The following is a 25,755-nucleotide window of genomic DNA, read 5'->3' as shown; positions in this document are numbered from 1 at the left end:
TTTGCTGACGATAGAGCATATAAAAGACGCCGTCTTATACATGCGTGATGCACAGAGGGATATTTGCCGGCTGGCATCAAAATTAAGCGCTATGTCCATTGCCGCCAGAAGGGGGTTATGGACTTGGCAATGGTCAGGTGATGCCGACTCCAAGCGGCACATGGAATTTTTACCCTATAAAGGGGTGGAACTTTTTGGGGATGGTCTGTCAGACCTCGTTTCCACAGCTACTGCCACAGGCTACCCCACAGCAAAAGAAAGCACCGTATTATCTGGTACAGTCCTTTCGGCCCCAGAAAAATAAGAGGGCTAGAGGCTCATCCTTTCTGGCGAGTGGCAAAGGTAGAGGGAAAAAGCTGCAGCATACAGCCAGTTCCCAGGAGCAGAAGTCCTCTCCTGCGTCCGGTAAGTCCACAGCATGACGCTGGGGCTGCTCAGGCGGACCCGGGAACGGTGGGGGCCCATCTCAGGAATTTCAGCGCTCAGTGGGCTTTCTCACAGGTGGATCCCTGAGTCCTTCAAGTAGTATCTTAGGGGTTCAGGCTGGAATTCGAGACATCTCCCCCCCCCCCCCCCCCACCGTTTCCTAAAATCTGCCCTACCGGCAACTCCCTCTGCCAGGGAGGCAGTGTTAGTGGCTATTCAAAAACTATATTCACAGCAAGTGATTGTCAAAGTACCTCTCCTTCAACAAGGACAGGGTTATTATTCCACAATGTTTGTGGTACCGAAACCGGACGGTTTGGTGAGACCCATCTTAAATTTAAAGGCCTTGAACACTTATATCAAAAGGTTCAAGTTCAAGATGGAATCGCTCAGGGCGGTTATTGCGAGCCTGGACGAGGGGGATTACAGGGTCTCCCTGGACATCAAGGATGCGTACCTGCATGTCCCCATTTACCCTCCGCACCAGGAGTACCTCAGATTTGTGGTACAGGACTGTCACTATCAGTTCCAGACGCTGCCGTTGGGTTATCCACGGCACCGAGGGTCTTTACCAAGGTAATGGCCGAAATGTTGATACTCCTTCTCAAGAAGGGAGTTTTAATTATCCCGTACTTGGACGATCTCCTGATAAAGGCGAGGTCCAAAGAACAGTTGGTAGTGGGGGTAGCACTTTCTCAGGAAGTGCTACAACAGCACGGCTGGATTCTCAATATTCCAAAGTCACAGCTGGTCCCGATGACACGTCTTCTGTTCCTGGGAATGATTCTGGACACAGACCAGAAAAGAGTGTTTCTTCCAGTGGAAAAAGCAGAGGAGTTGTCATCTCTAGTCAGAGACATCCTAAAACCAGGACAGGTGTCGGTACATCAATGCACACGAGCCCTGGGAAAAATGGTAGCTTCGTACAAAGCAATTCCATTCTGAAGGTTCCACGCAAGGACGTTCCAGTGGGACCTGTTAGACAAATGGTCCGGGTCCCATCTCCAGATGCAACAGCGGATAACCCTGTCGACAAGAACCGGGGTATCACTTTTGTGGTGGCTGCAGAGGGCTCATCTACTAGAGGGCCGCAGATTCGGAATACAGGACTGGGTCCTGGTGACCACGGATGCCAGCCTTCGGGGCTGGGGTGCAGTCACAAAGGGAAGAAATTTCCAAGGACTGTGGTCAAATCAGGAGATTTCTCTTCACATAAATATCCTAGAGCTAAGGGCCATTTACAATGCCCTAAGCCAGGCAAGGCCCCTGCTTCAGAACCAGCCAGTACTGATCCAATCAGACAACATCACGGCGGTCGCCCATGTAAACAGACAGGGCGGCACAAGAAGCAGGAAGGCGATGGCAGAAGCCACAAGGATTCTCCGATGGGCAGAGAATCATGTGTTAGCACTGACAGCAGTGTTCATTCCGGGAGTGGACAACTGGGAAGCAGACTTCCTCAGCAGGCACTACCTCCACCCGGGAGAATGGGGACTTCTTCCAGAAGTCTTCCAAATGCTGGTAAACCGGTGGGAAAGACCACAGGTGGACATGATGGCGTCTCGCCTCAACAAAAAGCTAAAACGATATTGCGCCAGGTCAAGGGACCCTCAGGCGATCGCGGTGGACGCTCTAGTGACACCGTGGGTATACCAGTCGGTTTATGTGTTTCCTCCTCTGCCTCTCATTCCCAAGGCACTGAGAATGATACAAAGCGAGAAGTAAACACTATACTCGTAGCTGTCAGAGGACCCATGGCCTCTACCGCTAAGGCGGGACCTGCTGCTGCAGGGGCCCTGCCTGTTCCAAGACTTACCGCGGCTGCGTTTGACGGCATGGCGGTTGAACACCGGATCCTGAAGGAAAAGCCATTCCGGAGGAAGTCATCCCTACCCTGATCAAAGCCAGGAAGGATGTCACAGCAAAACATTATCACCGCATTTGGCGGAAATATGTTGCTTGGTGTGACGCCAGGAAGGCCCCAACGGAGGAATTTCATCTGGGTCGATTTCTGCATTTCCTGCAAGCAGGGGTGATGTTGGGCCTCAAATTGGGGTCCATTAAGGTCCAGATTTCGTCTCTGTCGATTTTCTTCCAGAAAGAACTGGCTTCATTGCCTGAAGTTCAGACTTTTGTCAAAGGAGATCTGCATATACAGCCTCCTTTTGTGCCCCCAATGGCACCTTGTGATCTCAATGTGGTTTTGGGGTTCCTGAAATCACATTGGTTTGAGCCACTTAAGACTGTGGATTTGAAATATCTCACGTGGAAAGTGGTCATGCTGTTGGCCCTGGCTTCGGCCAGGCGTGTATCAGAATTAGCGGCTTTGTCTTGTAAAGTCCTTATCTGATTTTCCATATGGATAGGGCAGAGTTGAGGACTCGTCCTCTGTTTCTCCCGAAGGTGGTATCAGCTTTTCGCTTGAACCAACCTATTGTGGTGCCTGCGGCTACTAGGAACTTGGAGGATTCCAAGTTACTGGACGTAGTCAGGGCCCTGAAAATTTATGTTTCCAGGACGGCTGGAGTCAGGAAAACTGACTCGCTATTTATCCTGTATGCACCCAACAAGCTGGGTGCTCCTGCTTCTAAGCAGACTATCGCGCGCTGGATTTGTAGCGCTATTCAGCTGGCGCATTCTGCGGTGGGTTTACCGCAGCCTAAATCAGTAAAAGCCCATTCCACAAGGAAGGTGGGCTCATCTTGGGCGGCTGCCCGAGGGGTCTCGGCTTTACAACTTTGCTGAGCGGCTACTTGGTCAGGGGCAAACACATTTGCAAAATTCTACATATTTGATACCCTGGCTGAGGAGGACCTGGAGTTCTCTCATTCGGTGCTGCAGAGTCATCCGCACTCTCCCGCCCGTTTGGGAGCTTTGGTATAATCCCCATGGTCCTTACGGAGTTCCCAGCATCCACTAGGACGTCAGAGAAAATAAGAATTTACTCACCGGTAATTCTATTTCTCGTAGTCCGTAGTGGATGCTGGGCGCCCATCCCAAGTGCGGACTCTCTGCAATACATGTATATAGTTATTGTTACACAAATCAGGTTGTTATTGCGAGCCATCTGTTCAGAGGCTCCGTTGTTATCATACTGTTAACCGGGGTTCCTATCATGAGTTATATGGTGCGATTAGTGTGGCTGATATGAGTCTTACCCGGGATTCAAAAATCCTTCCTTATTGTGTACGCTCGTCCGGGCACAGTGTCCTAACTGAGGCTTGGAGGAGGGTCATAGGGGGAGGAGCCAGTGCACACCAGATAGTACTAAATCTTTCTTAGAGTGCTCAGTCTCCTGCGGAGCCGTCTATTCCCCATGGTCCTTACGGAGTTCCCAGCATCCACTACGGACTACGAGAAATAGAATTACCGGTGAGTAAATTCTTATTTTTTCTCACTACTCTGTGTAAAAGAGATATTGAGAGGGAACAGATACGCCAGATGAAACTTTCATTCTACTGACAGTGCGTCTGCAAGGACCGCTCAGGGATCCTTTGTTCTCGATCCGTACTTCGGAACTTTGTTGTTTAGATGAGATGCCATGAGGTCTATCTCTGGTAGACCCCATCTGTTCACTATTGTCTGAAACACTTGTGGGTGTAATGCCCATTCGGTTTCCTGAATGGTGTGTTGACTGAGAAAATCCACTTCCCAGTTCAGTACACCTAGGACAAACACTGCTGACAATGCTGGGAGATGGAGTTCTGCCCATCTTAGAATGGGAGCTACATCCTCCATCAGTCTTTTACTGTGAGTTCCTCCTTGATGACTGAGGTACGCTACTGCTGTCGCATTGTCTGAGCGAATTTGGACCGGTCTTCCTTGCAGACTGTCCTTTGCCTGAACTAGAGCCATATAAATGGCCCTTATTTCCAACAGATTTATTGGCAGGCCACTTTTCCTTACGGTCCATTTTCCCTGGAACCAAGGGCTTCCGAGTACCGCGCCCATGCCTTGCAGGCTGGCATCTATTGTCAGGACTTGCCATTCTGTTATCCAAAAGGGTCTCCCCTTGTTTAAATGGTCTGTCTGTAGCCACCACGCTAGAGACCTTTTTACGTTTTCTGGAAACTTTATCATCTGCTTTTTATCGTCTGATGATTTCCGTTCCATTTGGTCAGAATAAGGTGCTGTAGTGGTCTGGAGTGTGATTTGTGCATATTCCACCATGTCGAAGGTTGATACCATCAGACCCAACAGTCGCACTGTTGCATGGACTGACATTGTCTGGTCGTGCAACGTTTCCTGAGTCATGACCTGCACCTTGACCATCTTTTTCTCTGGTAAGAAAACTCTCTGTAGGTCCGAATCCAATATGGCCCCCAAATGAACCATCCGCTGTGACGGATTCAGAGACGACTTTTCCCAATTTATGAGCCACTCGTGTTTCTGTAAACAAACTGTTGTCTGTTGAAGATGGCTCAAAAGTAACTCCTGCAAATGTGCTAGGATTAACAGGTCGTCGAGATATGTGAATATTCTTGTCCCTTGCTTGCGGAGATAAAATGCCATAACTACCATAATCTTGGTAAACACCCTGGGTGCTGTTGCTAGCCCAAAGGGCAAGGCTTGGAACTGAAAATGTTCCTGGAGGATGGCAAACCTGAGGTAACACTGATGAGACAGCGCTATTGGCACATGTAGGTAAGCATCTTGTACATCCAGAGATACCATGTTATCTCCCGGTTCCATAGCCCACATTATGGAGCGTAATGTCTCCATGTGGAACCTCGGGATCCAAATGTATTTGTTTAACATTTTCAGATTGAGAATTGGTCGGAACGACCCATTTGGCTTCTGGATCAGAAATAGATTGGAGTAAAACCCCTGTCCCCTTTGTGATGTATGTACTGGGACAATCACACCTGACTGCAGTAATTTTAGGACTGCTTCTTGCAGGGCATTGGCCTTCGACTCTATACGAGATGGGCTGGTGCAAAAAAATCTTTGAGGAGGCTGCCTCCTGAATGGGAACCCATACCCCTGAGATACCACCTTCTGCACCCAAGCATCTGTTGTCTACTGTTGCCATATGTGGGCAAAATGAAGGAGTCGGCCCCCAACCCTGGAATCCTCCAGGCGGAGGCCCGTCTCTTCAGGCTGGTGGTTACTGTTCAGGCTTGGAAGCTGGCTTTCTACTAGCCCATTGCCTCCTACCCCTGGCCGATCTATTGGACTGGGGCTGCTTAGACTCCTCTTTAGCTTTCGCTTTGCCATCGAAATGAGCAAAACTTTGAACCCTTAATCTTAGGGTTATAAGTAGCCGGAAATCTGACCTTCTTTGATTCAGCCTCTGATTCTAGGATATCAGATTATGGTTTCCCAAACAATATATTACCAATGAAAGGCAATGCTTCCAATTCTTTCTTGGATTCCGCATCTGCTTTCCAGGTACGTAGCCAAACTGCTCTACGAGAGGCTACTGTCAAGGCTGAAGCTTTAGAAGCAACTGTACCCATATCAATTGCTGCTTCTTCCAAGTATTGGGCAGATTGTCTTAAATGGCTTAAATGATACTCTTGCTCCCTATTAGGAGAAGAGAGGCTATTCTCTAGTTCATCTATCCATTTGCCCATTGCTTTTGCTACCCAGGCCGAAGCCATAGCAGGTCTTACCACTGCTCCTACAAGAGAAAATACATTTTTCAAGAAGCTATATACCCTTCTGTCTATGACATCATTTAGTAAGGTAGATGACAGTGGTAAAGCAGATTTATGCACAAGTCGCAGTACATGTGTATCTACTTTTGGAGGAACTTCTCTTTTCGAACAATCCACAGCTGGTAATGGATAATAAGAATCCCATCTTTTCGGAATCTTGTACTTTCTACTGGGCGTCGCCCAAGACTCATCCATCATTTCCGTCAGCTCAACTGACGCTGGGAATTCAGTTTTAACTGACTTTGTTTGTTTAAACACAGGTGCTTTAGAATTTGACACTGTCTTGGCTGGCTCTTCCAAGGAGAGAATAGCCTTCACAACTATCTTTTTCTCTGGTAAGAGAACTTTCTGTAGGTCTGAATCCAATATGACCCCCAAATGAACCATCCGCTGTGACGGATTCAGAGACGACTTTTCCCAATTTATGAGCCACCCGTGTCTCTGTAAACAAACTATTGTCTGTTGAAGATGGCTCAAAAGTAACTCCTGAGAACGTGCTAGGATTAACAGGTCGTCGAGGTTTGGGAATATTCTTATCCCCTGTCTGTGCAGACAAGCTGCCATAACCACAATACTCTTGGTAAACACCCTGGGTGTTGTTGCTAGCCCGAAGGGCAAAGCTTGGAACTGAAAATGTTCCTGGAGGATGGTAAACCTGAGGTTACACTGATGAGACAGTGCTATAGGCACATGTAGGTAAGCATCCCGTACATCCAGAGATACGTGTAATCTCCCGGTTCCAAAGCCAACATTATGGAGCGTAATGTCTCCATGTGAAACTTTGGGATCCAAATGTATTTGTTTAACATTTTTAGATTGAGAATTGGTTGAAATTTCTCATTCGGCTTCTGGATCAGAAATAGATTGGAGTAAAACCCCTGTCCCCTTTGTGATGGAGGTACTGGGACAATCACACCTGACTGCAGTAATTTTAGGACTGCTTCTTGCAGGGCATTGGCCTTCAACTCTATACGAGACGGGCTGGTGCAAAAATATCTTTGAGGAGGCTGCCTCCTGAATGGGAACCCATACCCCTGAGATACCACCTTCTGCACCCAAGCATCTGTTGTCGACTGTTGCCATATGTGGGCAAAATGAAGGAGTCGGCCCCCAACCCTGGAATCCTCCAGGCGGAGGCCCGTCTCTTCAGGCTGATGGTTTCTGTTCAGGCTTGGAAGCTGGCTTTTTGGTAGCCCACTGCTTCCTACCCCTTGTTTTGAACTGGGGTTGCTTAGACTCCTCTTTAGCCTTTGCTTTGCCTTGCCATCGAAATGGCCGAAACTTTGAACCCCTAGACTTAGGGTTATAACTAGTTGGGAATCTGACCTTCTTCGACTCAGCTTCCGATGCTAGAATGTCTGACAATCGTTTCCCAAACAATATATTACCAATGAAATGTAATGCTTCCAATTCCATCTTGCATTTTGAATCTGCTTTCCAAGTACGTAGCCAAACTGCTCTACGAGCGGCTACCGTCAAGCCTCATGCTCTAGAAGCAATTGTACCCATGTCATCTGCCGCTTCTTCCAAGTATTGGGCTGATTGTCTTAAATGGCTTAAATGATACTCTTGCTCCCTATTAGGAAAGGGGAGGTAATTCTCTAGTTTCTCTATCCATTCGCCCATTGCCTTTGCTATCCAGGCCGAAGCCATAGCAGGTCTTACCACTGTTCCTGCTCGAGAAAATATATTTTTCAAGAAGCTATCTACCCTTCTGTCTGTGACGTCATTTAGTGAGGTAGATGACAGTGGTAAAGCACAGTACATGTCAAGTCGCAGTACATGTGCATCTACTTTTGGAGGAACTTCTCTTTTCGAACAATCCGCAGCTGGAAATGGATAATAATAATTCCATCTTTTTGGAATCTTGTACTTTTTACTGGGCGTCGCCCAAGATTCTTCCATCATTTCAGTCAGCTTATCTGACGCTGGGAATTCTGCTTTAACTGCTTTTGCTTGTTTAAACACAGGTGCTTTAGGCTTTGACACTGACTTGGCTGGATCTTCCAAAGAGAGAACAGTCTTCACAGCATCAATAAGTTCAGCTACATTCTCTGAACTAAAACTCTGCAACTGATCATCATACGGAGTATTTGAATATACTGTATCATCATCTTGTGTAGTCTGCCACATAGACGCATCTGTTTTAGTCTTACCTGTCCCTTGGTTACTTGTAGAGGCTACTGGAACCAAGCCGTAGGAAGGAAGCTGCATGTATGGGTTAATAGTGTAACCTAACCCTTGGGGTGGTGCTACTGGAGTTAACCTGTCCACTATTGAAGACAAGGTCTTTGCGAACATATTCCATGGCTCGGTTGTTGAACCAAATCCTGTTTTTTACTTTGTTGAAAAGCAAAACAGTTCGCACACAACCCCTCATAAGTGACCAACTGGTCCATACCAATTAACCCTGTCTTACAAGATAAGCATGTTAGGGATGTAGGAGTGCCTGATAAATTTTCCTCGTCACTTTTGCCGCTCACAGACATGGTAATAATCTGTTAATGACTACATACTTTGTGACTGAAAATCACCTATATATGGATATATAGAAGTGAGATCAATCTGACCACAACCGTGCACCTGATTTCAAGGTCAGAACAGGACTGATGACATAGAAAAGTCATACTAGCAGTCAGTCACATGTTAAGGCATTAAACATTGTCATATGAGAATACAACCCCCATAACAACTTACAAGTAAGTAGGAAAATTGTACTTCTGTTTTTAACTGGGTTTTTTTCAAACATAACATGTAGAAACCACAGTAATATACAGATCTCATATGCAATATGTACTAAAATTAACAATTCATACTAACAAGTAGAGAATTTTTAGTACTGTATACCCTTCCTCCGTGGAGCGGGATACAGGGAGACTCACCACACTTCCATATCCAAACAAATACGCTTGCAAGACGCTGAGTGGATTCAGATGCTACTGGTGTACACTGCCGTTCGGATAACCGATGCAAGACACGGACGCTCAGTGACTAACACGTGTATGCAGATGCTAAGGCCTGCGACTCGGTCTAGGTGGGATCTCTAGTGCACACAACCGCAGCGTCTAAGCTGCGACCGAGTACCCTTGTGGTAGCGTCTGAGACGGAAGTGAGGTCATTCAGTTCATGGATGGGAGATGCGCAGAAATTGTTCATGAACTTGGAGGAGGGACTGCCAGAAGAGCGTCTGATTCCCCCTCATTGACTAAACTTTAAGTATCGCGGCCTCAACCTAGTCCTGGCGCCTATGATCCCTAGAGCGTTGGGCTGTCGCACTGGAGGTGTTCGGTGCATCAACACACTGTTTGTAGTCTCCACCAATACAGTGTAGCTGTGTCCGGACCCCTTTAGTAAGAGGAAATCCATAGACTTACCTTCCCCCCATGCTCCGGCCACAGCCTGGTTACGTCTGCTGGACCTGCTAGAACATCCGACACAGACGCCCGTCGAGACAGCACTGTACCGCGAAGGTAAGCGTTGTTGCGACCCGGTGGGGAGTTGTTGGAGCAACTCTTTCCCGTATGCGTTTAAGACGCTGTTAGGAAAAGTCGCTCAAAAAACGTAGTACGCCTATAAAAATAACATAATAAAAGCTTTTCAGGCTGCTTTATTCACAGCAGCCTTGAGACCATGGTCCGGCTCCTGCCGCACCAAACAAAAAACTGATTTGACTGAGTCAGTGGGCGGGATTATATGGTGAAGCCCTGATGCATACTGGGAGGCCAGAAAGCTTGTGACCGTGTTGGTGCTATTTCCGCTGTCGCTCCGGCATATCCCAATGTTATCCTGTGGATAATCCTGTGGACCCAGCCAGAGAATATTTTGTTTCTCATGGTCTGAGAGTCCTTCAGGTGCATTTTAGCAAACTCCAGGCGGGCTGCCATATGCTTTTTACTAAGGAGTTGCTTCCGTCTTGCCACGCTAACATACAGGCCTGATTGGTGGATTGCTCCAGAGATGGTTGTCCTTCTGGAAGGTTCCCCTCCACAAAGGAATGCTGTAGCTCTGACAGAGTAACCATGGGGTTCTTGGTCTCCTCCCTGACTAGGGCCCTTCTCCCCTGATTGCTCAGTTTAGACTGCCAACCAGCTCTTGGAAGCGTTCTCATGGTTCCGAACTTCTTCCATATATGATCATTGGGACCTTCAAAGCAGCAGATATTCTCTGTACCCTTCCCCAGATTTGTGCCTCTGGACAATCCTTTCTCGGTGGTCTACAGACAATTCCTTTGACTTCATGCTTTGTTTGTGCTCAGACTTGCACTGTCAAGTTTGGGACCTTATATAGACAGGTGTGTGCCTTTCCAAATCATGTCTACTCAACTGAATTTACCACAGGTGGACTCCAATTAAGCTGTAGGAATATCTCATGGATGATTAGTGGAAATAGGATGCACCTGAGCTCAATTTTGGGCTTCACGTCAAAGGCTGTGAATACTTATGTACATGTGAGTTCTTAGTTTTTTATTTTTAATAAATTAGCAAAAATGTCAACACTTTTTTCACATCATTATGGGATATTGTGAGGGAAAAAAATTACTCATTCTAGTTTGGAATAAGGCTGTGACATAACAAAATGTGGAAAAAGTGCAGCGCTGTGAATATTTTCCGGATGCACTGTATGTGTGACATGGAGAAAGGGCTTCCCAATCCATAACATATTGCACTATACAAACCACACCCCTTGTCTGCTGCATCTTAATTTGTTTCTACCCACCGAGAACTACTTTGTGGTTTGTGAGTCACCATTTATCCACCATTCCAATACAACAAAAAATTTGGATTTACACGAGTTTCCATAATAAAATCTGTTTTTAAAAATTATGTGTTGTATCTTTTTACGTGTTAGACTGAAATGCACAAAATGTAGACGCTACAAAACAACAATGTGATCTGTGGAGAGTGGGGACAATATCTAACAGAATAATCGTGTAGTGTGTACCCATGGTATGCTCTCCCACGGGTCACTAGTGACATCCCCCGTTGGCCCTGCTGTAACCACTTGTCACATGCAGGGTCCCGGCAGCAGTGATGTTTGGCTGGGTACACATCGCTTAGTGTGTACTTAGCTTTTGTTTCACCCAAGTGATCTACTCCAGCCTTATATGACATCCATTCCAATTGTCTGCGGATGGTTAACTTACATTGTTCAAATACTGTGTGACAGAAGCTGTGCTACAAACCTGTTTTGTATCAGCTCATAGAAATGCTTTTCTATTGTGTGAAATCTGATGTATAAAAAGATCTGATTTCTGTGTAAAACATTTCCCACACTCAGAGCATAGAAATGGTTTCTCACCTGTGTGACTTCTCTGATGTCTAATTAGCATTGATTTCTGTGTAAAACATTTCCCACACTCAGGACATGGAAATAGTTTTTCTCCTGTGTGACTTCTCTGATGTCTAACTAGAGCTGATTTCTGTGTAAAACATTTCCCACACGCCGAGCATGGAAATGGTTTCTCACCTGTGTGGAGTCTGTGATGATTAACAAAGAACTGATTTGCGTGTAAAACATTTCCCACAATCCGAGCATGGAAATGGTTTCTCACCTGTGTGACTTCTCTCATGTTTAACAAGATCACATTTGTGTGTAAAACATTTCCCACACTCAGAGCATGGAAATGTTTTCTCACCTGTGTGAATTCTTTGATGATTAACAAGTTTTGCTTTAGTTGTAAAACATTTTCCACACTCAGAGCATGGAAATGGTTTCTCACCTGTGTGAATTCTTTGATGATGAACAAGTTTTGATTTAGTTGTAAAACATTTTCCACACTCAGAGCATGGAAATGGTTTCTCACCTGTGTGACTTCTCTGATGTGTAATTAGCATTGGTTTCTGTGTAAAACATTTCCCACACTCAGGACATGGAAATGGTTTTTCTCCTGTGTGACTTCTCTGATGTGTAACTATAGCTGATTTCTGTGTAAAACATTTCCCACACGCCAAGCATGGAAATGATTTCTCACCTGTGTGGAGTCTCTGATGATTAACAAGAACTGATTTGTGTAAAACATTTCCCACACTCAGGACATGGAAATGGTTTTTCTCCTGTGTGACTTCTCTGATGTGTAACTAGAGCTGATATCTGTGTAAAACATTTCCCACACTCAGAGCATGAAAATGGTTTCTCACCTGTGTGATATCTCTGATGTATAATTAAAGTTGATTTATGTGGGAAACATTTCCCACAGTTAGAGCATGGAAATGGTTTGTCTCCTGTGTGACTTCTCTGATGTGCAACTAGTTTTGATTTCTTTGTGAAACATTTCCCACACTCAGAACAGGGAAATATTTTATCAGGTGTATGAGCTGCACGATGTGTAACAAAATCTGAGGTATCAGGAGACCAGTCCTCGCAGTTAGAGGGATCAGATGATATATCTGCGCTGAGAGGTACTGGATGTATATTTAGCATAACGGGGCTGTCTCCTGGAGAATCCTGTGTGATGTCATCTTCTGTTTTAGTATCTACTGACAAGATGAGATCTCCCTCCAAGGCATTCCTGCTTGTGCCTCCATCTGCTGGAGATAACATATACCGTTATGGTAAGAACTTACCGTTGATAATGGTATTTCTCCTATGTCCACAGGTATCCACAGGGTAACATTGGGATATGCCGGAGCGACAGCGGAAATGGCACCAAATAGTCACAAGCTTTCTGGCCTCCCAGGATGCATCGGGCTCCTCCATATAATCCCGCCCACTGACTCAGTCAAATCAGTTGTTTTCACAGCAATTAGGCAGGAGTATCATATAGAACCTTATTCAGGCGATAAGAACACACATGCACACCCTTCCATACAAGAGGGAAGAGGTTTAGTGATTGTCAAGATCCCCAAATCAGGTGCGTGAGGGTGGGATCCCTGTGGATACCTGTGGACATAGGAGAAATCCCATTATCAACGGTAAGTTCTTACCTTAACGATATATTTCTCCGGCTGGGTCCACAGGTTATCCACAGGATAACATTTGGATTCCCAAAGCCATTATTAGTGGTGGGGACGCTCCTGATTAGCCAGGAGAACCTTTCGCCCGAATTCTGCGTCATGAGAGGCAAAAGTATTCAAGGCATAACGTCTAATGAATGTGTTAATGGAAGACCATGTGGCTGCCTTACAAATCTGTTATGCTGAAGCACCATGCTGTGCTGCCCATGAAGGACCTACCCTACGTGTAGAGTGTGCAGAGACATTAGCCAGAACAGGGAGATCAGCACGAGAATATGCTTCTGAAATTGTCATTCAAAGCCATCTTGCTAGCGTCTGTTTAGTAGCAGGCCATCCTCTTTTGTGAAATCCGTAAAGAATGAAGAGAGAATCTGTCTTTCTGATGGCACTAGTACGATCCACGTAAATTCTTAATGAACGGACTACATCCAGCGACGCTTCTCCCGCAGACAGTCCCGATACCTGAAAAGCTGGGACTACAATCTCTTCGTTCAGGTGAAACTTTCAGACCACCTTCGGAAGATAACCAGATCTAGTTCTGATCACTGCTTTATCTGGATAAAAGATCAGAAAAGGAGACTTACACGACAGTGCCCCTAAATATGACACTCTTCTAGCTGACGCCATTGCCAGTAGAAAAAGAACTTTAGCCGTTAACCATTTAAGATCTGCTCTCTTAAGTGGTTCAAACGGAGCCCCCTGAAGGAATTTAAGAACCAGATTTAAATCCCAGGGTACTGCAGGAGGAACAAACGGTGGTTGAATGTGTAACATTCCCTGAAAGAAAGTACGCACATCCTGCAGGTTCGCAATCTTTCTCTGAAACCATACAGTTAATGCTAATACTTGAACTCTCAAAGAAGACACTTTTAAACCCTTATCCATTCCTGCTTGGAGAAAATCCAAAATCCTGGATACTTTAAAAGATCTTGGATTCATACCTCCCTTGTTACACCAAAGACTATAGGCCTGCCATATTCGATGATAAATCCGAGCTGAAGAAGGCTTTCTTGCTCCAAGCATGGTTTGAATTACCTGTTGTGAAAAACCTCTGGATTTCAGGATAGAGGTTTCAACAGCCACGCCGTCAAAGACAGCCGTTCCAGATGGCTGTGCCAACAAGGCCCCTGCATCAATAGATCTGGACGTTGAGGAAGCAGAATTGGAGCTTCCACGGACATCCTTAGTAGATCTATGTACCAATGCCTTCTGGGCCAGGCTGGAGCTATTAGAATTATGGCTCCCTTTGCCTGCTTTACTTTCCTCACCACCCTGGGTAACAGGGAGATTGGAGGAAATATATATGTCCGATGAAATTCCCATTTCACTCACAGTGCGTCTACAAGGATCGCCCCGGGATCCTTTGTTCTCGACCCGTATGCTGGAACTTTGTTGTTCCAATGGGACGCCATGAGATCCATCTCTGGCAGATCCCATCTGTCTACTAGAGTTTGAAATACCTCCGGGTGTAAGGCCCATTCGGTCTCCTGAATGGTGTGTCGACTGAGAAAATCCACTTCCCAGTTTAGCACTCCCGGTAAAAACACTGCGGACAATGCCGGAAGATGAAGTTCTGCCCACCTTAGTATGTGAGTTACTTCTTCCATCAGTCCTTTGCTGTGAGTTCCTCCCTGATGGTTGAGGTACGCTACTGCTGTTGCATTGTCTCAATGGATCTGGACTGGCCTTCCCCGCAGAATGTTCTTTGACAGAACTAGAGCAATATATATGGCCCTTATTTCCAACAAATTTATTGGCAGGCAACTTTCCTTCGTGGTCCATTTTCCCTGGAACCAAACATTTTCGAACACTGCTCCCCAGCCTTGAAGACTGGCATCCGTTGTCAGTACTTGCCAATCTGCTATCCAAAAGGGTCTCCCCTTGTCTAGATGTTCCGCCTGTAGCCACCAAGCTAGTGACCTTTTTACGCTTACTGGAAGCTTTATCATCTGTCTCTTTATTGTCTGATGTCTTCCGTCCCATCTGGTTAGAATGAGGTGCTGTAAGGGTCTGGAGTGGAATTGCGCATATTCCACCATGTCGAATGTTCACACCATCAGACCCATCAGTCGCATTGCTGCATGGACTGAAACTGTCTGACTGTGCAACAATTCCTGAGTCATTACCTGTACCTTGGAGATCTTCTTCTCCGGTAAGATAATCCTTTGTAGACTTGAATCCAATATGGCCCCCAAATGAACCATCCATTGTGATGGATTCAGGGACGACTTCTTCCAATTTATGAGCCATCCGTGTCTTTGTAGACAAGCTATTGTCTGTTGGAGATGGCCCAAGAGTAACTCCTGGGATTGAGCCAGGATTAAAAGATCGTCGAGGTATGGAAAAATTCTTCTTCCCTGCTTGCGGAGATAAACTGCCATAACCACCATAATCTTGGTAAATATCCTGGGGGCTGTTTCTAACCCAAAGGGCAAAGCCTGGAACTGATAATGGCAAACCTGAGGTAACACTGATGTGACCGTGCTATGGGCACATGCAGGTAAGCATCCTGTACATCCAGAGATACCATGTAATCGCCTGGTTCCATGGCCAATACTATGGAGCGTAACGTCTCCATGTGAAAATTTGGAACCCAAATGTATTTGTTTAACCTTTTGAGGTTGAGAATTGGTGGAATGATCCATTTGGCTTCTGGATCAAAAACAGGTTTGAGTAAAACCCCCATCCCTTTGTGTCAGGGGTACCGGGATAATTACCCCAGACTGAAGCAATTTCTGAACTTCTTGCAAAGCCCTGACCTTCGACTCTATACGAGATGGGCTGGTGCAAAAGAACCTTTGAAGAGGCTGCTTCCTGAAAGGGAAACCATAACCGAGATACCACCTTCTGCACCCAAGCATCTGTCGTCAAATGTGTGCAAAGTGAAGGAGTCGGCCCCCAACCCTGGAATCCTCCAGGTGGAGGCCCGTACCCTCAAACTGATGGCTTCTGCTCTGGTTTGGAAGCTGTCCGTCTACTGGCCCACTGTTTCTTGCCCCTAGCTGATTTATTGTACTAGGGTTGGTTAGTCTCAACCTTTCCTTTAGATCTACTTTGCCATCGAAACGGCCGAAATTTTGCTTTCCCGGTTTAGGGGCATAGCTAGCCGCAAACTTAACTTTCTTGGGTTCAGTTCCTACTCCAGGATATCTGTCAATTGCTTTCCGAACAGAATATTCCCAGTAAAAGGCAACACTTCAAGAGCTTTTTTGGATTCTGCATCCGCTATCCAAGTACGTAGCCAAACTGCTCTACGAGCGGCTACCGTTAAGGCTGATGCTTTAGAAGCAATCATACCCATATCAATTGCTGCTTCTTCCAAATATTGTGCAGCTTGTTTTATATAGCCTAGTTGAGACTCCTGCTCCCTGGTAGGTATGGAGAGGCCACTCTCTAATTTCTCCGCCCATTCTACCACTGCTTTCGCCATCCAGGCTGAAGCCATAGCTGGCCTTACCACAGCCCCTGAGAGAGAAAAAATATTTTTCAAGAAATCATCTACTCTTCTATCTGTGACATCATCCAGTGAGGTAGATGGTAATGGTAAAGCAGACTTACGCACAAGTCGTACAACATGTGCATCTACCTTAGGAGGAACCTCCCTTTTTGAACAGTCCCCAGCTGGAAAAGGATAATAAGAATCCCATTTCTTCGGAATCTTATACTTTTTATTAGGAGTAGCCCACGGTCCTTCCATAATTTTCATCAGATCCTCTGACTCCGTAAACTCATATTTTGGACGTTTAAACTTAGGTGCCTTAGATTTTGACACTGCTTTGGCTGGTTCCTCCAGACACATAATAGCTTTCATGGCATCAATGAGCTCAGCTATATCCTCTGTGCTGAAGCCCTCCGACTGGTCATCATATGGGGTATTTGAATACACTGTATCCTCATCTGTTGTATCATCTTGTGTAGTCTGTAACATGGATGTATCTATCCTGGTATTAATAGCTTACCAACTTGTAGAAGCTGTTGGCATCAAACCATAAGGAGGGAGCTGCATGTATGGGTTAATAGTGTAACCTATTCCTGGGGGTGGAACTGCAGGTGTTAATCTGTCCGCTATTGTAGACAAAGTCTGTGCGAACATACCCCATGGTGGCTCTACTGGTTGCTGCACTAGGGCCTGCTTTTTAGTTTGCTTATATGCAAAACAGTTAGCACATAACCCTTCATAAGCAACACACTGGGTTATTTCATCCAAAATCTCTATCTTACAAGATAGACATGTTAAGGGTGTAAGAGTCCCTGATAAAGTGTCCTCGTCACTTTTGCCGCTCATAGACATGGTAAATAATCCGTCTTGCAAAAACTACACTCTCTGTGACTGAAAATCACCTATATAGATATAGAAGTGATATCAATCTGACCACAATCCGAGCACCTGAATTGAGGATCAGGAACAATGCTTGACAAACATATAAAAGTCAGCAATCACACTAGCAGTCAGTCACATGTTAATTATTAGACACTGTCATATGAGAATATAATCAACCACAGAACACTTTTCTAGTATGCAGGATTACAATTACTGCACTTCTGTTTTTTAAACAGCTATTACCACAAGTTTTCTCAGACATGTTATACAGAAAACAACAGTACTGTACAGGCCTCATATGCATTGTGTACCAAAATTAACTATTCATACTAACAAGTAGATAGAATCTTAGTACTGTATAACCCTTACTCAGTAGAGTGGGATACAGGGAGACTCACCCCACTTCCAGAATCAATCAATACGCCCGAGAGACACTGAGTGGATTCAGACGCTACTGGTGTACACTGCCGCTCCGGTAACTGATGAGAGACACAGACGCTCCATAACGGACCCAGACGCTCAGTGAACGATGAGTGTATGCAGACCCGGTCTCGGCGGCAACTCTAGTGTACACAATTGCAACGTCTAAGCTGCAACCGAGTACCCTCGTGGTAGCGTCTGAGACGGAAGTGAGGTCATCAGTTCATGGACGGGAGACACACGAAAACTGGTCATGAACTCGGGGGAGGGGCGACCAGGAGAACGTCTGACTCCCCCTGCTGACACAAACCACAAGGATCGTGGCCTCGGCATAGTCCAGGCACCTATGATCCCTGCAGCATAGCGCTGTTGCACTTAAGAGTGGCGGCGCATCAGCCACTGTTTGGTAGTCTCCTCCAATACAGTGTGGCTGTGTCCGGAATCCCCTAGTAAGAGGAACCGATGCCTTACCTTCTCCCCATGCTCCGGCCACAGCCTGGTAAAGTCTGCTGGAACTGCTAGAACATCCGACACAGACGCCCGCCGAGATAGCACTAGTACCCGTAGGTAAGCGTTGTTGCGACTTGGTGGAGAGTTGTTGGAGCGACTCTTTCCAGCATGCGTTTAAGACGCTGTTAGAAAAGATCACTCAAAACTTAGTAAGACTATAAAAATAAAATAAGAAAGCTTAGGGCTGCCTTAACAGCAGCCCTGTGACCATGGTCCGGCTCCTGCCGCACCAAACAAAAAACTGATTTGTCCGAGTCGATGGGCGTGATTATATGGAGGAGCCCAATGCATCCTGGGAGGCCAGAAAGCTTGTGACTATTTGGTGCCATTTTCGCTGTCACTCCGGCATATCTCAATGTTATCCTGCGGATAACCCGTGGACCCAGCCGGAGAAATAACTGTACTATTATTATTCACAGATCTTTATATAGCACATACATATTACTCCGCACTGTACAGAGAATATTTATTCATTCACATCAGTCCCACCAGGGGAGCTTACACTCTATATTCCCTACCACATGGACACGTAATAGGGGTAATTTGTGTCAATAATTAACCCTAGCTTACATACTAAAGTGAAGCTTGAATACTTAATTGAATTGTGATTGTGAAACAGCAGCAGGGGAGATAAAATGCAGATCAGGTGAGATATAATGCAGATCAGGTGAGATATAATACAGATCGGGTGAGATATAATGCAGATCAGGTGAGATATAATGCAGAGCAGGTGAGATATAATACAGAAAGCAAAAAATAAAAAAATAAAATTTTTTTATCTGCACACACACTATCTTTATCTCATCTATATTTGGAACATCCGTTCCATCATAAACCCCTATTGAATTGGTGATAATTACCATCTACATTGGGGGTGCTGCCAACTACAGTATGTCGTGAATACAAGAAAGAAGAAGGAAAGAACTGTATTATCAGCGCACATAAAGGAGACTAGATCTGGTTATCACATCTACCAAAGTTTTAATAAAATGTAACTTTTATTGATATCTATTTAAAACTGGTGTATATTACTTACACATAACCATGAGTATAAGCGAAACATAGAGGTTAAAATATTGACATAAACAAGACATACAAGGTGCAAAATGAAAATAAAAGTGATTTTAAGATTAAAATGTGTGTCCACGTGTTTTATTCTAGTGTCCAGGTAAGTCTAGCCTATTATTGCATAATTGAATCAGTATTCATTCATATGTTTAGTTCATCTCAAATTTATGGAGGAGGCATCGGTGTCAGTTGTGGTGATGCCCTAAACATACATTTATTCTAAGCTGTTTAGTTTCAAATTGGATATAATGAATTAATCGTTAATGTATCTGATTAAATCAGGAATGTGATATAATATAGAATATAAGGTGGTGCTATGGATCTATTCTTGATGTGTGATACACTCTGAGGGGAGGAGTATCTTCCTCAGTTATTCATATCAATATGATATATGGCACTCTCTTATGATGTTCGGGTATTCACACTATTATTACCCCTTAAAGGTAGGCACCTTCATTTGTAAGGGCTGGTGATACCTTCATAATTAGTAGGATCCACTATCTTTTCACACTTTCTGTACAGAGTGTGGTTCGTTAATATCCAAGTGCTAGATATCAGTAGTAATTAGATGTATGACAGTCGGTTGTAGTAGTCAGGTATTAACAATATTATTTTCCCTAGAGGAACAAATATCCTTATTCTAAGGGATTAGTGACACCTCTCTACCCATTAATATATGGTCAAGCTATTAGACTGTACATCTTCATCAAGTATCCGAACGTATTATTGAAAAGGTGGTCATTTATTATATTATTGTTATTAGAGTGTCCAATATATTGTATGAGGATGTGTCTCTCCCTCAGTTGTCTATAATAGATCAAATTGAGGACTGTATCAATTATAATTAGATACATGACAGTCCGTTGTACATATTAGGTATTCAAAATATTATCCATAGAAGAAAAACACCTTCATTTTTTAAGAAATATCAGCACATTGCTAAGTTGTACATCACCATTAACTGTCTCATATATTTATTTCAAGGGAAAAAGGAAAAACCCTTTCTTTAATATAAGTAGATAGCAGCGGTTCAAAAGAGGATTTAATCAGATTTCCAGGTTAGAATATGATTGTATTTATAGCTGCCACATTACATCACATATATCACTGTGTGTTATTTTACTGCCATGAAAAGTGTATTGGAAACATTTGTTGCAATTACATCTGCTCAATTGTATCACATGTGCTTGGTAGTACTGCTGAATTTATCATAGAGAGATACTATGTATCTTTCTTAGCTTAAGGCTGTGCCTTTTATTCCTTATATGTTCTCAAAGGATTTTTCAGCTAATGCTGTGTTCCTTATTAATTCTCTCTATTAATACATAGTGAGTAGAGAAGTCCCTCTATATGATGCAGTGTTATTATAGCAACTGTCTCCTAATAATGATGGTAGCATTCACTGCACATAGTGATTATATTGAGCTGATTTAAGTAATTATTTGACACCATTCATTATAGTTGTATCTGTTCAATTATATCATAAACGCTAGGTAATACAAGTGCAATTGCAGCTGCTTAAATATGTGATAAATGCTCAGTTATATTAACACTTTAACAAATGAACACCCAGCGTGTCTTTAGTAACTTAGGGCTATGCCTCCTGCTCCCTGTGTGCATTCAGTGATTCTGACAACTAATGCTGCGTTGCCTGTCAGTTCACAGTATTGTTAACTGCTGAGTGAGCAGAGATGTAACTCTCCAAGATTCAATGATCATTTATCCTGCTATCTCATGCTGATATTCTATCTAACTAAGCAGATTGATCAATAAGATGACTAAACATTTAATCTAACATGGACACAGAAACACGCGGACACACGCTGCCCACACGCAGATATAATACAGAGCAGGTGAGATATAATACAGAGCAGGTGAGATATAATACAGATCAGGTGAGATATAATGCTGATCAGGAGACATATAATGCAGATCAGGAGAGATATAATACAGAGCAGGTGAGATATAATACAGATCAGGGGAGATATAATGCAGATCAGGAGAGATATAATACAGAGCAGGTGAGATATAATACAGATCAGGGGAGATATAATACAGGTCAGGTGAGATATAATACAGATCAGGTGAGATATAATACAGATCAGGTGAGATATAATGCAGATCAGGCGAGATATAATGCAGATCAGGAGAGATATAATACAGATCACAGGAGATATAATGCAGATCAGGAGAGATATAATACAGAGCAGGTGAGATATAATACAGATCAGGTGAGATATAATACAGATCAGGGGAGATATAATACAGGTCAGGTGAGATATAATACAGATCAGGTGAGATATAATACAGGTCAGGTGAGATAAAATACAGAAGCAGGTGAGATATAATACAGATCAGGTGAGGTATAATACAGATCAGGTGAGATATAATACAGATCAGGTGACATATAATACAGATCAGGTGAGTTAGAATACAGATCAGGTGAGATATAATACAGAGCAGGTGAGATATAATACAGATCAGGTGAGATATAATACAGAAGCAGGTGAGATATAATACAGAAGCAGGTGAGATATAATACAGAGCAGGTGAGATAACACAGATCAGGTGAGATATAATACAGATCAGGTGAGATATAATACAGAAGCAGGTGAGATATAATACAGATCAGGTGAGATATAATACAGATCAGGTGAGATATAATACAGAGCAGGTGAGATATAATACAGATCAGGTGAGATATAATACAGAAGCAGGTGAGATATAATACAGATCAGGTGAGATAAAGAGTGCATGCTAAGAATTGTGAAGGCAGCAAGAAAAGATGGGGAGAGATGTCATTGTGCACCTAGGGACAAATGACCTGGCTAATGCTGAACTCATGGCCATGAAAGATGAGGAGAGATTTAGATTGATATGTCATAGTCACACCATCTGGCAAGATAGGAGCCTATACAAAAGTGATGGCCTGCACCCATCTTCAAGGGGAACCAGAATACTAAGTAAACAGTTTGGATGCTTCATCAGGAACTATTTAAACTAACAGAGGGGGGCAGTGAACCAAATAGGAATAAGGCGACCTGTTCCCACAACCTAAATGTATTGGTTCTTCAGGCAAAGGGAATAGGAAGAATATCCACAGCAACAGAAGATAATTCAGATCAAGACCAAATAAACAGAGGCAGAGAGATGAACATAGCTAGGAAGAGGAGAAGCACAAACCAAACTCTAAGAGCTATGTGTGCAAATGCTAGGAGCTTAGGATATAAAATCCCCAACCTCATTTCAATAATTACAAGGGATGGTCTAGATATTGTGGCTATTACAGAGTCAAGGTGCAATGAAAATCATGACTGGGACATACCTATACCGGGATGTACTTTATTTAGAAAGGACAGAGTGGGAAGAATCTGAGGAGGCACAACAATGTATGTAAAAAAATAAAAAAATAAAGTATAATTACTATTTTAATACAAACTATTAAACAAAAAGCTAAGGCCCTTTGGGTGACTATAGAAACAGGGATATCGAGTGTTGTAGAGGTCTAGAGTGGAATTGGGCAGATTCTACCACATCAATTGCAGACACCATGGAGCCCAGGGTCTGCATCGCGGAGTGGACAGAAAGTTGTGGATTTGTAATTGTAGTGCTGTAATTTTGTCTGGAGGAAGAAAGATGCATTGCACTTGGACATCCAGGAGAGCTCAGAGATGGAGGATCCTCTGAGACAGGATGAGTCAGGACTTGGCCCAGTTGATCAGCCAACCGTGACTTTGAAGGAATGACATGGTCACCTGGAAAGGACCTCCGGAGCAGGCGGTCATCCGAGTAATGGACTATCCGGATTCCCTGCTGCAGAAGATGAGTAACCATCACGCCAGAAGTTTGGTGAATACCATGGGTGTTGTGGAAAGACCGAACGATAGTGCCTGAAACTGCAAATGGGGACAGAAGACATCAAACTGGAGCCATTGTTAATGACAGGTGCTATAGGTACCGTAAGCATCCTGTATATCCAGGGAGATCATAAATTCCCCAGGTTGCATAGCCAGGACAATGGAACAGAGAGTTTCCATATGAAACCTGGGCATCTTGAGATATTTGTTCAGTAATTTGAGACTGAGTATGGGACGATGAGACCCACTGGGTTTCTTAACCAAAAAGAACATAGAATAGAACCCATGGCCTTGTTGAGACATGAAGACAGGAATAATCACGCCTGACTGTAGTAAGGATTGAATGCCCCTCTTCAGTGTCTTGGCTTTACCGAGGTCTGCTGGTTGACTGGTAGGAAAGTATTGTCTGGGAGGACGCTTCCGGAAGGAGAGAGCGTACCCATAGGAGACCACTTCTTGAACCCAGGCATCTATTGTGATCTGACGCCAAGCCTGTTCGAACTGAAGAAGTTGACCTCCTACCCTTGGGTCTCTTAGAAGCCCTTGTGGGATGTGACAGTCTAGGAAATGTCTGACCATGGACCTTGACCTGAAGGTGAAAGGACAAATTCCAAGGCCATGTAGAGGAGGCTGAGGATAGACAAGCCATTTTAGCTGTTGACAGGTTATTGACAATCTTGTCCAATTCTGGCCCAAAACTAAATTCGCCTGCGTAATGAAGTGCTTCCAGGGCTTTCTTAGCGTCAGAGTTCACCTTCCAGGAATGAAGCCAAACAATGCACTGGGCTACTAGAGAAGCAGCTTAAGCCTTAGATGACAGGAGAGCTGTATCCAGAGCAGCCAATGGAATAGGCGGTATCCCTGATGTTGGCAATTAGTGACAGTGGTTCCTTAGTCACCTCAGAAGGGAAACTGTTTTCAAGGGCATCTGCACAGTTTTCAATAGCTTTAGTCATTCAGGCCGTAGCTGTGGCAGATCTGGCAGTGGCACCTGTAAGTGAATATAAAGACTTAAGATGTGTCCAATTGTCTATCAGGTATGTGCTTGAGGGAGGACGCTTTAGGAATAGGGAGAATGGAACGCTTTACCAAGCGTATCACATGAGAATCCACAGTAGGAGGGTTTTCCCATTTTGTACAATCAGCAGCCAGTATCAGATAACCACTTCCTGAGGAAGAATTATAGTCTGAGTTTTTATCATCTGATGCTGTCCGTTCCATTCAGAGAGAATTAGATGTTGAAGGGGCCTTGAATGTAATGGAGTATATTCTACTATGCCGAATGTTGAGACCATCAATCCCAGAACTCGTATTGCTGCATGGATGGATACTCTCCAGTTGTGTAGCAACCCCAGAATCCTCATCTGCATTGTGGATATTTTGTTCAGAGGTAGAAAGATTCTCTGAAGACTGGTATCCAATATAGCCCCCAGATGCGTCATCCATTGTAAAGGGCCTAACGAGGACTTCCCCCAATTAATGAGCCAGCCGTGAGCCTATAAACTGGCTATTGTCACTTGAAGATGGCATTGCAGAGTTTCCTGGGACTGAGCCAGGATTAGCAAATCGTCTAGATATGGGAAAATCCTTAACCCCTGACGGTGAAGATAAAATGCTATCACCACCATAATCTTGGTAAATACTCTTGGAGCTGTAGCCTGTCCAAAGGGAAATGTGCAGAAGGATAGTGAACCTGAGATAGCACTGATGGGAAGGTGCAATAGGTACATGTAGGTAAGAATCCTGAATATTTAGGGAACCCATAAAATCCCCCGGCTCTATTGCCAAGATAATGGGATGTAAGGTTTCCATAAGGAATCGAGGAACCCAAATATGTTTGTTCAGAGCATTGAGATTCAGAATGGCCTGGTAGGACCCATTTGGTTTCTGAGCTAGAAACAGGTTGGAATAGAAACCTCGTCCCCATTGTGCTGAGGGAACCGGTACTATCACTCCAGATTGTAGCAACTTCTGAGCTGCCTCTTGTAGTGCCCTGGTCTTCATTTCCACTGGAGACAGGCTGGTACAGAAGAATTTTTACTGTGGAAACTGATGAAGCAACTGTACCATTACCCAGGGCAGCTTCTTCCATAAAAACAGCCGCCTGCTTTATATCTGCTATATGAGATAACTGTTCTTTTATTGCCATTGAAAGATCATCTTCCATCGCTTCTACCCAGCCTGCCACTGCTTTAGCTACCCAAGCTGTGGCCATAGCTGGACTAGAAACTGCCCCCGTCAAGGAGAAAATAGTTTAAAGAAAACCATCAATCTTTCTGTCTGTTACATCACGTTTAATGCTGTTGAAGGCCGAGGTAACGTAGATTATTCAAACAGTCCACAGAGGGGAGAGGATAATAATAACCCCATTTCTTAGGAATCTTACATTTCTTACTGGGTGTCACCCATGCCTCTTACATTATTTCCATCAGCTGCTCTGAATCCAGAAATTCTGCTTTAACGGTTTTTGGACATTTAAACACAGGAGCCTTAGATTTTAACATGGGTTCTACTACTTCCTCTAAAGACAGAATAGATTT

The 25,755-nt window shown here is 44.2% G+C and overlaps 1 protein-coding gene across 1 annotated transcript in view; it reads right to left on the bottom strand.

Moving 5' to 3' along the window:
- LOC135057086 (uncharacterized) overlaps nucleotides 1-25,755 on the bottom strand; it is a 220,000-nt gene that overhangs the window by 157,338 nt on the left and 36,907 nt on the right. Inside the window, 9 exon segments of the mRNA XM_063962985.1 lie at nucleotides 4,612-5,013; nucleotides 7,592-8,159; nucleotides 11,401-11,577; nucleotides 11,579-12,092; nucleotides 12,094-12,610; nucleotides 13,981-14,311; nucleotides 16,497-16,958; nucleotides 24,944-25,235; nucleotides 25,634-25,736. Coding sequence (XP_063819055.1) covers nucleotides 4,612-5,013; nucleotides 7,592-8,159; nucleotides 11,401-11,577; nucleotides 11,579-12,092; nucleotides 12,094-12,610; nucleotides 13,981-14,311; nucleotides 16,497-16,958; nucleotides 24,944-25,235; nucleotides 25,634-25,736 — 3,366 coding nt within the window.

Source organism: Pseudophryne corroboree, chromosome 3 (genome assembly GCF_028390025.1).
Source record: "Pseudophryne corroboree isolate aPseCor3 chromosome 3, aPseCor3.hap2, whole genome shotgun sequence".
NCBI classification, from domain to species: Eukaryota; Metazoa; Chordata; class Amphibia; order Anura; family Myobatrachidae; genus Pseudophryne; species Pseudophryne corroboree.
Note: the sequence above shows the minus strand (reverse complement) of the source record. Positions and strands in the feature narration are given on the sequence as shown.